Source organism: Anabrus simplex, chromosome 2 (assembly GCF_040414725.1).
Source record: "Anabrus simplex isolate iqAnaSimp1 chromosome 2, ASM4041472v1, whole genome shotgun sequence".
NCBI classification, from domain to species: Eukaryota; Metazoa; Arthropoda; class Insecta; order Orthoptera; family Tettigoniidae; genus Anabrus; species Anabrus simplex.
The window spans coordinates 724,886,976-724,902,965 of NC_090266.1; the positions used below are offsets into that span (position 1 = coordinate 724,886,976).

General features: G+C 38.0%; 1 protein-coding gene across 1 annotated transcript in view; it reads left to right on the plus strand.

The window, feature by feature from the left end:
- The window catches only part of LOC136864404 (SERPINE1 mRNA-binding protein 1), a 277,245-nt gene that overhangs the window by 247,307 nt on the left and 13,948 nt on the right, over positions 1-15,990 (plus strand). Inside the window, exon 7 of the mRNA XM_067141348.2 lies at positions 5,623-5,847. Within this exon, the coding sequence (XP_066997449.2) occupies positions 5,623-5,847 (225 nt within the window). The remainder of the gene's footprint in view (positions 1-5,622; positions 5,848-15,990) is intronic.

Consider the following 15,990-nt stretch of genomic DNA (forward strand, 5'->3'; position numbering starts at 1 on the left):
AACAATAATGGCATGTGGCCTCTGGAGCCAGGTGCAGGTCTTTCAAGTTGTCTCGTGATAGACGATACACGCGCATATGAAAATGTGGGCGTACCCAAGATGAATTCTCATGTTTAATTCAGCAAACAAACAGCCCCCGAACCATTGGAATTAACCAAGGAAAGTTAAAATCCTTGATCCGATCGAGACCCGTTGAACCAAAGGCCAACAGTGCTAACCATTTAGCTCATACTATACATAACGGTATCAAAATATTACAACCTCGGCGCTGAAAATAAAAAAAAAGTGTGAATTTTATGCAGTTTCGTATCAATTTTCTTTATAAATTTTGTAGTAATTGAAAACCTGCGAGTTCGGTTCTTACTGCAAATTAGTAATATACATGGATATTACTGCGATAACCTGTATTTAGGAAAAGATTCCTTAGACCCTTCGCAGACGATACGTTAGATACCCAACACGGGGTGGCTCCCGCAGCTCAGCTCAGCTCAGACTGTCACAGAGGTTAGAAATTCAACGCAGCATGTCTCGAACTATGTCACAGCAGCCTGTGCGAGGCTGCCAAGTTAGGAACTAATTTCAAGAATGGGCTGTGAGAAAAGGTTATTGGTCCTGGCTTGGTTAGGTCCGGCTTGTAAAAAGACTATTGGGCTGAGGGCAACAAAATGGTGAACAGGCCTTTAACATCCCACCCACTCCACAAGGTAAAACACAATCGCCCTGTGACTAATTAAAACGTATCTGGCGCACTGTGCGATTTTTCTCATTTTCAACTAAGTTGGCAGCCCTAGCCTATACCAACACAGAAAATGGTGGCAAATTTGAGTTTTACACAATCTATCTTTTAATTCTTGTAAATAAGAATACCTGTAGTGGTCGTTTGTTTGTTTGTTTGTTTGTTTGTTTGTTTGTTTGTTTGTTTGTTTGTTTGTTTGTTTGTTTGTTTGTTTATTTATTTATTTGTTTATTTATTTATTTATATTTTATTTATTTGGGAAACCAAAACAGCGAGAAGCTGAATTACAGAGTTACAGAGTGGGTTGAGAAGCGTTGGCACCAGGCGGCTCGTAGTGAGGGTGCGTGTGAATACCATACTTTCTTGCACAATTAACGCCCTTGCATAATTTACGCATCCCAATATTTTTTGGGTCCAAAGTGGAGAAACAGAAATGTTCACATATTTGACGCACCCACTTCTTCGAACATCCGTCACGCAGCTCCCGATGCATTTTGAAATAAATATATCAGCTACTCAAGTAGCAGCCTTCCTATTGCAAAAGCGGGCATTTCAAATACCGGGCAGCATGCTGTTATCAGCCGGAAGGAAATACCACTCCACTAATTCAGTGAGAGATTAAACCCAGAAGTGACTGATGCTCTATTCCAGTCCGGTACAAACATATTTTCCGAGTGTTTCGTGTATGGGACGTGTGATTTCTGTGATCTCAAACTTGTTTGATAGTCCACAGTGAGCAAGTATTCGAGTAATAATGCATCATATAAACTTGCAGTGATCAGTTACACCAAAATATACAAGAATAGAGCAGCGGGCTGCCAAATATTCAGTGTCTAAATTCGTGTGCTACCGCGGTAACAGAAGTGCACTTGAAGCGACCAACAAGTCTCTCAAAGCATTTCACAGGCCAAAAAGCGGCAAGTTGAGGAGGATCTGCTTAAATATATGATTTCGTTGTGCAACGTTGGATATGCCGTTTCTCATGAAATGCTGTATTTAAAAGATGAGAAATAGCCTCCAATTTGAAGGTTAGCTGCAGCTGGATGAATAATTTTATGAAGAGAAATGTACTTTCTCTTTGAAGTATAACATTATGCCAAAATATGCCGAATGATTTCAACCTAAAAGCAATTGATTTTCATCTCTTTGCGATTGAGAAGCGTAATGTGAAGGAATACTTGATCTCCCGAGTAGGAACCGCACGTCAGACGCCAATCAGTTTCCCTATGCCATAAAGTCCACAATCGATAAGAAAGGGACATACTGTTATCGTACGCGCTAATCGAAGCGAAAAATGATGTACTGCAGTGCTCTCTGCGAGAGCTGACGTCAGAAAGCTCACAACTTTTGTTATTCCAAAACTAAAAACATTGCCTAAAGTCAGATTTCCACGAGGGATCTATGTTTGTATCCATGACAAAAGGTGGATGTACACATCACTCGTACAAGATTGTATACGAACGTTTTGGGGAAATCTACCAGGGTCCCTTCTTTAATGCCTGGCCATTCTCTTGTTGGACAGTTTTATTGTGCCGGTATGTCGTTATCACATTACATGAATTGTACTTTTATTAGTTCATGTTCAATTCATGTCAGGTCATATTGTCAGCTCGTAATGGGTAGAATATTTTCCAGTGTTGGTACTTCAAACCCGCATGTCCAACTTACCTGATGTAGGCCTAACCTATTTGTCTTTTCAGGAAAAATCTCATGCCTGAGTTTTACACCACATGACTATAACCGCAAATGAGTTAAACAGACTGTTTATATTTGATATACCTTTTATATGTAATTGATTTGTAAATAATTTTTAAATATCTGAATTCTTGAATAATTTACGCATCCGAAGTTTTCGCCTGCACTTTTCGTTAAGAAAAGTGCATTAATTACGCGAGAAAATACGGTAACCTGCGCACAGCACTCTAGCCTGAAAGATCCTTCAAGACTATCAACTCGGAATCGCTTGTACATTCTCGCTTAACAGGTTGCTGCTATTATATGCTACGAGTATTGAGCAGTCCCTCTAAATTCAAAAAAAGGTTGCGTATATTTTTCTTACGTACAATCGATCAATGCGGGAAAATTGTGACGGAGGACTAATCATTTTTCGACGAGCAATGCTATAATACGATAGTTTAAGAAGCGATAGATGCGGGGAAATTTAACATTGGTTTAAATGGAACATTTTTGGGACCAAATAATCGATGAATATGGGAAAACTACAGTTCCAGGAACAATGCATCGAGGTTCTACTGTTTAGCAGCAAGCTGAAATATGCTGATAGGAAGGCAATTTTAAGTGTTTAAAGTGCTTTTCATCTGTTTGCACACAAGTTCATCCCTTAGCTTTTAAGGTATCTATGTCAACCCCTTTATACTCCACGTAAATGATTATTTTTACATTGGGAATCTCAAGCAGACTGGGTGAGTTGGTTGTGCAGTTCGGGACGCGCAGCTGTGAGCTTGCATCCAGTAGACTAAATTTAGTATAGATATTATTACCATTAATTACTACTTGGCTACCGAGCGAGTTGGCCATGCCGTTAAGATCACGCTGCTGTAAGCTTGCATTTGGCGGATGATCCTGAAGATGGTTTTCCATGGTTTTCCGTTTTCACACAAGGCAAATGTTGGGGCTGCACGTTACTTACGGCCATGGCTGCTATCTTCCCACTCCTAGCCCTTTCCTATCCCATCGTCATCTTAAGACCTATCTGTGTCAGTGCGATGTAATGCAGCTTGCAAAAAAGAAACCAACCTTATTTAGATTCACAGAATGAAATGTGAATGTCTGTTTTTTGTCCATGGAAAAATGTTGAAGAATAAGATACATCTCCCAAAATCTAAAATTGCTTGCTCAGGGACTGGTAGAATTCCATGAAGTGATACATCACATGTTCCTTGCAGGAATAATTAAATATATGTAATAGTTCGTGAGAAGTTTCCCACAAATGCTTTGAAAACATGGCAGGATACCTCACAGAGTTCCACCGAATGGAGAATCATTAAATTAGTGCATTTTGTTTTACTGAAATTTAATGCCTTTGAAGAGTGCGTTCACAGCTAGTGCTGCACTGACAAATAATATATTTCATTCAATGTTGATGTTCATAATGTAATGAGAAGGAAGATAAATTATGCGGAATTCATCAAGGATTTAATAGTTTCGGAATCTTCACTGAAGCAGTTTCAACTGCTTCTGAGTAGCTGCCCTCGGCAACCAAAGAGCACTCTGTCTTTTATCCATCACCAATATTGAGGTCCGAATGGCTTTAATATAAGAGGTCAAATAGTATACCAGATTTGAATTGTATCTCTTCAATGAGAACATTCGGGGTGGTATTGTCGTGTTTAGTTCGGACAAAAGCCATACTAACTATGGACCAAGATCAGACAAGCATATTTGTTATTCATAGACGGCTTTATGAAAAGTTATAGGAAAAGGTATGAAATTGAAGATTATCTTCTGAAAGTAAGACTTTATCATTTTTGAGAATATATACATATATAGTTTTACCATTTTTTAAAATTTAAAGCAATAAACTTCATGGTTGGGTTCCGTATTGAGTTAAGACTTAACTTAAAATGAATACAAGATTTATTGCTCCACCTTCTCAATACTTAATCCATACAACGTTTAACAAAACATCACAATATGATAGTGTCAGGTACTAGTTTCGGTCCATATCCCGGACCATCATCAGCCAAGCCGAAATTGCAAGGAAAAGACATAAACTAAATTAATATGGATGAACATGGGGATGGATGGTAGTGGAATGACATACAAGTAAAAACCTTATACATAAGTTACAATAAATATGATCAGAATGTTAAAATTCTTTTTAAGTTAGTTTTACCAAGGCGAATACAAGAGTTCTGATAGAATTTTTGCAAACTAACTTATACAAGGATGAAACTAATAGAAGGCTGCCTGATTCAGTAGAGAACAGAATTTTTATTGCCCTGCATTATTATGCAAGAGGGGAAATCCAAGGTGATAATGCAGATTCATGTCAAATTAATCAACCCATGGTAAGCCGAATTATTTACGTATTGGTTGCCATCGCTAGACTCTTACCTCAATACATGAAGTCTCCTCCTGAGGAAGGAAGATGGCAATGAGGAAGTTTTACAATAATGCTCAGTACCCTCAGGTAATTATTGCAGTTTTTTTTTTTTTTTTTGTTCTATGCATTAGCCTGTACAACTTATGTGTAATATACATCGTAAGTCACCGTTATAAATTCCTTCAAGGTTACTGGACCCATTGGTGCGACACACATTTGGATAAAACTCCTGGAGGGGAGGACGCACAAATTTATATTAACAGAAAAGGATGGTTTTCTTTAAATGCACAGGAATAAAATTAATAACTTTCATATGATAAACTATGCATGCTATTACAGTATTTTCAGCATCTCTTATTGATAACTAATATTGTTCTGGGTTCTAGGTCATATGCGATGATTGCCTAATGTTGGACATAGTAACACGGAGGGGAAATGCTCATGATTCAAGAGTTTTTAACCAAAGTGGTATAAAAAACAGGTTTGAAAATGGTAAATCTGGCAGTTATATTCTTTTGGGGGATGGTGGATATGCTGTATGGTGTGAAAACGAGGAAACCACAAAGAACCATTTTCAGGTCTGCCGACAGTGGGGTTTGAACCCTCTTATCTCCCGGATGCACGCTCATAGCTGCGCGTCCCTAACCGCACGTCCAACTCGCCCAGTCTAAATAAGGTTGAGGAGTTCTGTAATATTATGTATTTCTTGTTCATTTTGCTCAGAAATGACTTGAAGCACAATGTTAAAACACCCAATGTATATTTATAGTTACTAGGTGAGTAATTTACATGTGTTATCTTAAGACTCCCTTGCCTGTAGGAGTATGATGCTTCTGAGTACCCTCAACGTGTTGGACGACAGAAACACCTCTTGGATATTGACATCCATTTTGCTGACTCCCGTCGTGGAACTCGTGGGCGCGGGCGTGGTGGTCCCCGCGGTGCTGGCCGTGGAGGCACTCGTGGTGGGGCTGTAGTTGCTGCTGGAACATCAGGTGGACCACCATCACGTGGTCCAGGTGGTGAGGGAAGGAGTCCTCCTGCAGTAAGTGCTGTTATGGTATCTTGTAATGGTTTAACAGATAGACTACTGTTTTGCTTCCCATACCTACTGGCTACATTTCAACACCAAAGACTTTAGACTAATTACCTGTTGATTTGTTCTAGTGACATTCCTTAAGATTGGGGTGGCAGAATTGAGGAGTGGGGATAGGAATATAACCCCCTCAGTAATTAATATTAAAGTGCAATACGTTTAGTCAGTTGTGTAGTGGGATTTGACAGATGTTCATTTCATGTTATAAGTTGTGGTTTCAGATCCCTGTTGTTGCCATTTTACATTGCCCAATGAGGTGATCTGTGTCAACCTATGAAAAGGGCTGGGTCATTTTGGTTGAAATCAATTTATTTAAAGTACACTGGTTTTAAATTCTTTTATTACTGTTATTTTTACTATCAAATTCAATTACTGGAACAACATTGACTGTTAAAATTTAAACATTAACAGTTGACTGAATGGTACTTGTCCACTGTTAAATCAATGTCTGTTGTACCATTTCATATTATTGGTGCTTGTATTGTGGTCTGGTTCTGAATCGACGCAGTAATGCTAGCGGTAGGAAAGATTTGATGGGATATGAAATAAGAGCAAAATAGGGTGTAGAGCCAAGTACAAGAATTGTGGATATGAGTTAGAAGGCCAAGTATGGAGAATGAATAATCTTATGGAAAAGTACAAAGAAACGAACTGTGATGATGAAGGTACGGTATTTAATTTTGCTATTTCAGCACTAATACTTCCTTGTTAGCTTTTCTGACCATAAATCTGTTCAATATCCAATTCCATGAATCTTCAATAATTTACCTTTATTTGTGTCATGCTTCGTAAATTTCTATCAAAACTATTAGCCGCCTGAAAAGCAAGATGCTAAAAAGTAGGAATTCATTTTATTTTTATTGAATCATTTAAACATATTATGTTTTGCCTTTTTATGTCTTCTGCTCAAATCAAAGCAATAGGCATGTTACTTCGTCAACAAATTTTGCCAGAACTGTTTTATCATAATTTAAATATTACACTAGGGGATAGAAAAATTTATTTCTTAGTTTGATTTTCCTCCAGACACTGTCTTGCTTAGAAGCAGCATATCAACAAGTACTGGAATATTGCTTGAGCACATTTCAAGCAAGAGAAAGAAACTGCCTTCACCTTCATTGGATTTGTTTTTTGTAAAAACCACATCTTGGAATTCATTAGATTTACAAGTATGCTAACAATACTGCGTTTTGCTAATGTGACAACTACACCCGGTTATAATTCCCCAAATAGAAAATAAATTAGAGGTTCTTTACTGGACACAGTTTACAAGGCATATAAAGGAAAATGTTTTTTCAGTGTTAATGTTATTTGTGTAGGAATTGAAGGATGATAAACCATCCATAATGATCCAGTGGAGTGCTTAACAGTAACAGCAGCAGCAACAGGGAAAGCCTATCTGGTATATACTGTAGGTACATGAAATCCATACACAACAGAATATGACAGAGGTGACATTTACTAGCATCAAAAAATGTGTAGTCTGTTTTGAAGATTGAAAATCTAATTGTAATTATTAGATTTCATTTTAATTACAGCAAATTTCTTACGGGTGCAACACGTGCTAATAACTGGAAGAGCTGAACACAATAACAAGAGGGCAGATTCTCATGCACTAAAAACAGGAATATATGCACCGTTGCATACTCGGCAAAATACTTATTTTTCTTCTTTGGTTCTCCAAGTATCCACTGTTGAAGTAGATTACTTTCTGCTTTTCCTTTTGGCATGTTTTCTAGATGTTATTGGTCTTCATACAACAAAAATCGAAATCTCTTTATTTGCAAATGAGGTGTCTACCTCGGTGGCAAATGGTACACTAAAATACATTGTCAAGCACTAATTATTAAATTAAAAATAGAAGAAAATTTTCCTATAATACAATGCAATTTCGCTAACAATTTTTTCTATTAAACACACAGCTCATCCTTAATAAGTTTATATTGCTTGCAAATTCTACTTATATCTCCTGTACTACTTAAAAATATAGTCAACTGATATACAGTATGTGGAATTACTTCAAATGATACTATACAACTGGTATAAGATTAAACTTTACATTGCTTTTTTTTTTTTTTTTTTTCCAACCCATTCTGGAACCTAAGTAGCATAACGACCTGCTGCGTCTTAACCAGAGCCCCTTTTGACACCAATTTTCAGAGTTCCTGAAGGGCCTTCACAGCTACCCTAGCGGTCCCAGGGCCCTCGAAGTCCCCACTGTACTTCACCCCTGCTTTGGCTGTCCAAACTCCTTAGACCAGGGGATGGAATTAAATTAATCACACACATTTTTTAAAAATTTATTTACAATAACCTGCACTGGTCGAATGCCCTCTGTAACACTTCATTTATTTTTTCTGTTGCTGTTTATTCTCTTCTTGAATATCTGTACAGATTTTGGAAAAGGATCAAACACTACCCCTGGTAAACTGTTCCACTCCTTCACACCCTTCCCAATGAATGAAAATTTACCCCAATTGCTTCTGCTAAAATTCCTTCCAATTTTATATTTGTGGTCTGTCCTGCCGATATAATTATTTTCCAACTGAAGCCTCTCATGGATATCTCCCCATGCTTCTTCTCTTGTATAGGCTCTATATAATCCTATAAGTCTAGTTTTCTCCCTTCTCTTACTTAAAGTTTCCCACCCAAGTTCCTTTAACATTTCTGATACACTACTCTTTCTCCTGAAATCGCCTGTTACAAATCTTGCTGCTTTCCTCTGCACACTATCTATTTCTTTTATTAGGTATTCTTGGTGAGGATCCCAAACACTGTCTGCATATTCCAATAATGGACGAACCATACTCAAGTAACTTTTTTCTTTTAATTCTTTGTTGCATCCTTTAAGTAGCCTCATTATGACATGTAATGATCTGTATGCTTTCCCAACAATGTCATCAGTATGACCCTTCCAGTGCAAATTACTTTCAAATCTCACACCTAAGTATTTGCACTTGCCTTCTTTTGGGATAACTACCTCTCCCAAAGTATATTCATATTCAGTTTTAAAGCTCCTGTTTGTAAAAGTTGTAACAGTTGATTTGCCTCCATTAACCTTCATATTATTTTCTTCAACCCATTGATGGATACTTTCAAGGTCCCTTTGTAATTCTGAGCAATCCTCACTGTTATTTATTTCCCTATAAACAATTATGTCATCTGCATACAATCTTATTTTTGATGTTATATTGTTCCCTAAATCATTTGCATATATTAAGAAAAGTAACGGACCGATTATACTACCGTGTGCAATTCCCTTCCAAACTTTCTCTTCCTGCGATACATTATTTCCTACTTTGACTTTCTGAACCCTTGAATTTAGAAAATGAAAGTACAGGTTATAAATCCAACATAGCGGCTGCTCTGACGTGCTCACAATGCACTGAACAGGCTTGCCAATGTCGGTTCATTATCTACAGATACTATCACGAAAGATGAAAAGTAGGTTAGAGCTACAATCTATTGGTGTGGACAAGACCATTTGTCTGGATTGGTTAGGTCCTGCTAGTGACAAGACAGTGGGGATGCTGTTTCGTATCGCTTTTCTCTACATCTCGTAATAATTGAACCTTTAAGGTTGGTTCTCTTACTGCAAATGAATGATATACATGGATATTACGGTGATAACCTGTATTTTGGTAAAGATTTCGCAGACGATAGATTAGAGATCCAATACAGTGCAGCTCGGACGATGTCGCAGAGATTAGAAATTAAACACAGCGCGTCTCAGACGATGTCGCAACGGGGCTGCCAACTTAAGAACTAGTTACGAGGACCAGGCTAGCAAAACGATTATTGGTCGTGGCAGGATGCGCTTTGCCATGCAATGTGCATGTGCGATTACTATTACACGTGAGTAGAACGTGTAATCTAAAATACCAGTTTGCTCCAATTCTTTCGACAGGGTGAAGGTCACACACTCTCCAGACAGATTCTCCTGTGCTGCGCTCTGTGTGACGTCCCAGTATCTGCGAGTGTAAGCTTTGATTGTATATCATCAGCAGTTATCATATGGAAACGTGTGCTGATAAATTTTGTCAGAACCTTGGAAAGTCCTGCGTGTTGAACTATGAGCCCATTAATACAGTTAAAGTGAAAACAGAATGTCAGTATCATAAACAGTTCAAGAGTTATTTGAGGTGGACATCTTAGCTCAATAACCTTTATAATTAGTTAATAAGTGTAGATAGGAGGTACTGTCCCCTTCTCCGGGGTCGCTCAGTCGGCGGAGCGAGAGTCCCAAAAGGGTGGACTGTTCGCAGGGCCAACTTCCTATTACGGGACCGACCTTCAGAAGATTCATATTTGCAGGGCCGTTGGTGACTGGATAGGAGACATAATGTGGAACAAAAATCAAAACAAAATAACAAACTGGTTTATTAAAATGGAAATAAAATTCAGTATGGACAATGCTAGGAAAGAAATTACATTATAACATTTCTTCAACATAATTCAACTGATTATTCTTCTCGTTAACAAAATGACTGAGTCCTTGGCATGCTTAGCGAATTCATTGGATTCAATTACACCTTCACTGAACTTCCAACCGAAGCCATTCTCTGTAACATTTGATCAATCACGTAATTAGTGATACTGTCGTTATAATTGCAACAAAACAATGTCACACTGAACATGAAATAACCATATTTCATTACTTCCTTAATCTTTACGGATTACCCATTGATTAATTCTTACTTTAGCTCGTCTTTGACAAATTTTTCTGTCTAATTTATATTGGCATATTTTGAAAATTTCTTGAGAAATTACTTTGTCATACTTATGAGAAATCCTTCCTAAATCATTTTCTCACACCTTTGAGAAATTCTTTACAACTTATTCTTGAGAAATTCCATACAAATTACTTTTGAGAAATGCTTTACAATTTTGAGAAATTCTTTGGCGTATTTCCCCTCTCTCGCAGATTTCGCTCGACTGTATTCCTTTATAAATCATAACGATTTCTAACTGACTAGAATTCTATGGATGGATAGAGCATCACGTAACACCACGTGTAATCAACAACAACATCATTGACTAATAAATCCCATAAAAACACGAAAAGAATAAGCATTCCTGGAACGTCATGGATAACTGTCACGTAACAACATAATCACCAGCTGTTTATAGGCAGATTGATCACACAGTTGAAACTATCATACTTTATTATTATTATTCATTTATTATATCATAATAATTCATCAAGACTATTGTTACAAGACGAAATAGGATGACTAAATTAATCTCTAAGAAATAATCATCACCGCCATCATCGGAAAGATACGTCTGTGAGCCCCAGGAAAGCTTAATAATAAAGAAGTCGTACATTATTCATTGTCGGTTGTTGAGCTAAGGAAAGAACTATTATTAGTCCCTAAATATTATCAAATCACCATAAATCGCTATCGTCACTATAATTCATCATAATCACTATGACTGACATGCACCCTAGTGGTCCCATATCGTCAATTTCATCGTAAAATCCACCATCACAATACCGTTCAATTTTATTCTTAACAACCAGTCAAATACCAGACTTTCATCATTATTATTATAATAAATTATTTTTATTTCTCCTACTATGGCTTTTAGAAAACGTCCTCTCGATGAGCTGCTTCTAGTACACTTCAGTTACCATCCTTCTGATATCAATCATATCACAAAACTAATAGTTCATTAAGCCTTCGATTTTAGTATTTTACTCCTATATTTAATCTCATCCTCCTTGTCATGATTATTATGACCACATTTTATTATTATTATTATTATTATTATTATTATTATTATTATTATTATTATTATTATTATGCTTATTTTTAGGTCTTAGTCCCCCATAATTCCTTTTGAAGATCTTAATTTATCATGACCTCGTAAAACTCCCTGGCAACTGGGATTACTTATCACCGAATCAAAAACACAAACATTATTCCAAGAGAATGCAAAGATAGAAAATGTCGAAACCATAAATCAAAGATAGCATGAATACTCTACCATCACCATTTAAGTACAACATTTCAAAAGAAACTACACTCCTCTAAGCAAGAATACAATCTACTAGTCATCTACTGAAAGAGAAGAAATTTTACAATGGTACTTATGGTTCCGATGGAAATCGTGGGCGTCGGGATGCAGCTATAGGCGTCAGCGTCCTCTTCTGCTATGGAGGCTTATAGGCGTCAGCGTCCTCTTCTGCTATGGAGGCTTATAGACGGACAAGTTCATCGTGCTGGCGTGCACACTTTGGCTTAACCCATCATGACTACGGCTACGTACAGCAGTGTTGAATCACTCCAACAATGTTCCAGAAAATTCCAGGATTTTCCTCTCGTTCGTTGCATGCTGTCGGCTAGTCTTCACAGAGGTAGCTGAAACTGAAATTTTGTGTCAGAAAATAGGATCCACACTATAGTAATTGCCACGTAAGGAAATACCCCAGAAAGTAAATATCGCCACCCGATGCTCTTCTTTTCTCTTTTTTGTAATGGCTGATCACTGCTGCCAACCTGCCTGGTTACATATTAAAATCATCAGACATAACCATAACAAACTAACCTCAATGTAAACACCGATAATGAATGTTTCCCTACCCTAGTAAATGATAAAAGATAAGATGAAATAAATCAAGATAATTATGAATATCTCCTCAATGAGGAATTAAGGAAATAAACACACTTTCTCACTTAAATTATCTGTCTTTATTTTGATATACAGTAGGCGTACTATAACCATATTCTTGAAAAGAGGGGCGTGTTAAACGATGCAATTTATTTAATAAGTCTTTGCAGTGTGATTTTCGAAAGTTCCAGACATCCAATGACTTCCCTTTCTTTTGCGCGAATATTTCCTTCTCTCTTCAATACCGGTAACCAGTAAGGAGAGAGATTATTGGGCATATTTTCAGCCTGCAGGCTGGTTATATCTTCAAGCTTATCAGGAAACATATAGGAATATTAATGTGCCAAGCTCCGTGAACGGAATTTAAGTCAGCTTTCAAGTTCACTGCGGATTTGAAAATAATAATGTTATAAGTTCTACTGCCAAAATTTCGTCCCGCAAGAGTTATTTCATGTACCGGTAGATCTAGACACGAGACTGACGTATTAGAGCACTTTCATCATTTCACACAAACTATATTATTAAATGCATTATCCGAACATGCCACAATCCTACTTACCTGGTATTAGCCAAATAGATTTACAATCCCACAGAAAAAGAAAATATGCTTTAAATATTCTCGCAAATGTATCACTAGTGACTTTAACGGCGATGCGGTGGCAACACGCACTTCACGCTGGAGCAGTGATTGAACGTTGCCAACGTGCCAGATTAACGGTAAATGTAAGACGTCGTATCGGCAAGTAGGGTCCCTAAACTGTATGGTTACCGACACTGAAAAAGACCCAACAGCAAGAAAAGTAACCATAAATCAATGTCTTAATATTACAGGGGAGAAAGGGTAAGGTTGCACCCTTAGGGTACGTCCTTACACGGAGAGGACTATAGTTGTATACCACTAAATTATTTACGACACTTAACTTGCACAATGATGTACAATCAGGTTCAGTTTTACCCCAAGCTTCGAATTCTGAACACATTCACAAGATTACAGTAAGTCTTGAAGCTGACGGAACATTATTACTGGTACTACGATGTTTTATAGGCCAGGTTTCCTCTCGAATATTAACTTCAGATAGTTCACTTTCCTTATATTTTCCAGTGAGAAATTCCATAGATTTCTACAACACCACTCGGCGTAAATGAGCGCACGAACTGTCTGTGGTTTCGCAAGTTCCACACGGTGAAATGTGCGGCTGTAACAACTTTGCTCTATACTGAATTAGGCTGGCGAAAGGTTGGGACTAGCACCCGAATAAAACAGTGGTTGTGCCATACAAGAAATAGACAGATAACACTGTCCGCGAACATTCATCTTTTCCCTAGAAGTTGAAATTATACGACGTTCTTCCAGAAGACTGTATTATTTGACTTCTCCTTAGAGACTCTTCTGTTCGATTCTCCCTTTGAGACTATAATGTTCTCTTCAACTTTTCCTTAGACACTCCTTCGACTTCTTTCTAGAAAAATCTTAAGACCTTCCAGCACCTTCCTCGATTTTCATTGGCTGTTGACCTTCTTGTGACGTGATTCGTCCTTCACCCCGGCAAATAGATTTCTCCAGAATATTGTTCCCCTCTCGGCTGTCAGCGCGCTAGGTGACGTAACTGCGTGACGTGGCGACCTTCACCGGCCTGTTGACCTAGTTCACACTCGCCCGCAGCAGCACGGCACGGTAACAGCTGATGCATGCTCACTTATAAACCAATGTTCCGTTACAAAAATTACTCCAGCCCCAAATTCAATCGGGCACCATTGAAACGGGTACAGTACACCTACCTGGATACCTTGCAATTGTTGTTGGCATGATAACTTCTTGTGATGCAGACCGGGCCGGTGGTGTTCTGTGACAATTTCCTTTCATTGATATGCGTTTTTAAATGCCGGATCATCCCGGAAGTATTTCTGCTGACTTATTTTACTCCTTTTGAATAAACACAGCTGGCTGTGCTATGTGGCATCTCTTCAAAATAACGTACATCCACGACTTGCATAGAGTTTCGGACATAGTCTTAAAGTTGTTTTGTACAATTATGCACAATTGCACGGTCATATACCGAAGTACCTGATTATGACGTGAATAGTCTATAACATTGTAAGGAATTATTTCATCACCAAAATATTGGTAAACACAAGCAGTGGTCATATGATATTGAATGTGGGGTCTGATAACGATGTACACTTCCCTGTCGAAAGAATTGGAGCTCTCTCAGGCATTTTAGATTACATGTTCCACTCATGTGTAATGGTGGTTACATATGCAGCAAGGCACATCTTATCTCGTCTCAAGTTCGAATAATGCACACCTCTCGTATCTAGGTAGGTGTTTCTGGAGTACCCATCATTTTCTGCACTTAGCCTACTCGTTCGTGTACTTACCGCTGCATACAATGCCAGAATGCGTGTCCTTTATAATTGTTACACTGCGTCAAAATAGACCTCTGTAGAAATGAAAGAAATGATCACCCTAGTCGCTTGTTGACACGTGTTTACGGAATGGATAAGGCCCGCGGCTGGTTATTCATATACTCGGCACAAACAACATTCAACGCAGTCTACCAATAGGCCTACGACATGCTGCTCATCACAAAATGCCGGGGCAACGTTCTCGAGATCTCTTGAAATTTCTCACGAGAAATGTTGCCTGTGCTAGTCTCGAAGTCTCAAGACCTCGTCTCGGTCTGCCTATCACTAATTAAAATATATTTCTAGGACAGTAAGAAAATAAAGAAGACCTGAAACGAACGACCAAACCATGGGAGTTTTGCCTTCTGTGACAGAACAAAAAACAAGAATGAATTCTTTTGCTACCTGTCCTCTGTACATATGTCAGGTTCACACTGCTTTCACCTGTTAAGCCTGCAGTATGGGGACAGCAGGTGAAAATGACATCTTTAGAGGCACATGTTTTTAGTGAAATATTTTGCCTAATTTTATCATTTAAAAAATATATTTTTTCTATTTTTTTTAATTTTGTCTAATTTTGCTAAATTTTTATTCCCACTTTTTGTCAATAAAACATATTTAATTTTTACATATTTGCAAGAAACATGAGTTATACATCTGTTGAAATAGCATAATAAATTTATCAAAGCATGGATGATTTTTGATCCTGGTTTGAGTTGCTCTGGCGGTTGAGGCGCTGGCCTTTTGGCCCCTACTTGGCAGGTTCGATCCTGGCTCAGTCCAGTGGTATTTTAAAGATGTGAAATACGTCTGTCTCGTTTTGGTAGATTTACTGGCACGTAAAATAACTCCTGCGGCACTAAATTCTGGCACCTCGGCATCTCCAAAAGCCCTGAAGTAGTTAGTGGGATGTAAACCAGTGGTGTTATTAACATTAATATTATGGATGTTTGGAAAAAGTTCACCCTGCCTCTTTAACTAGCGAGTCCTAGCTTACTTACATACTTTACACAGAGTCTGAAAAAGACAGAAAACCCACGAGTTCCATATTACTGGGAGTCAGCTGTTGTT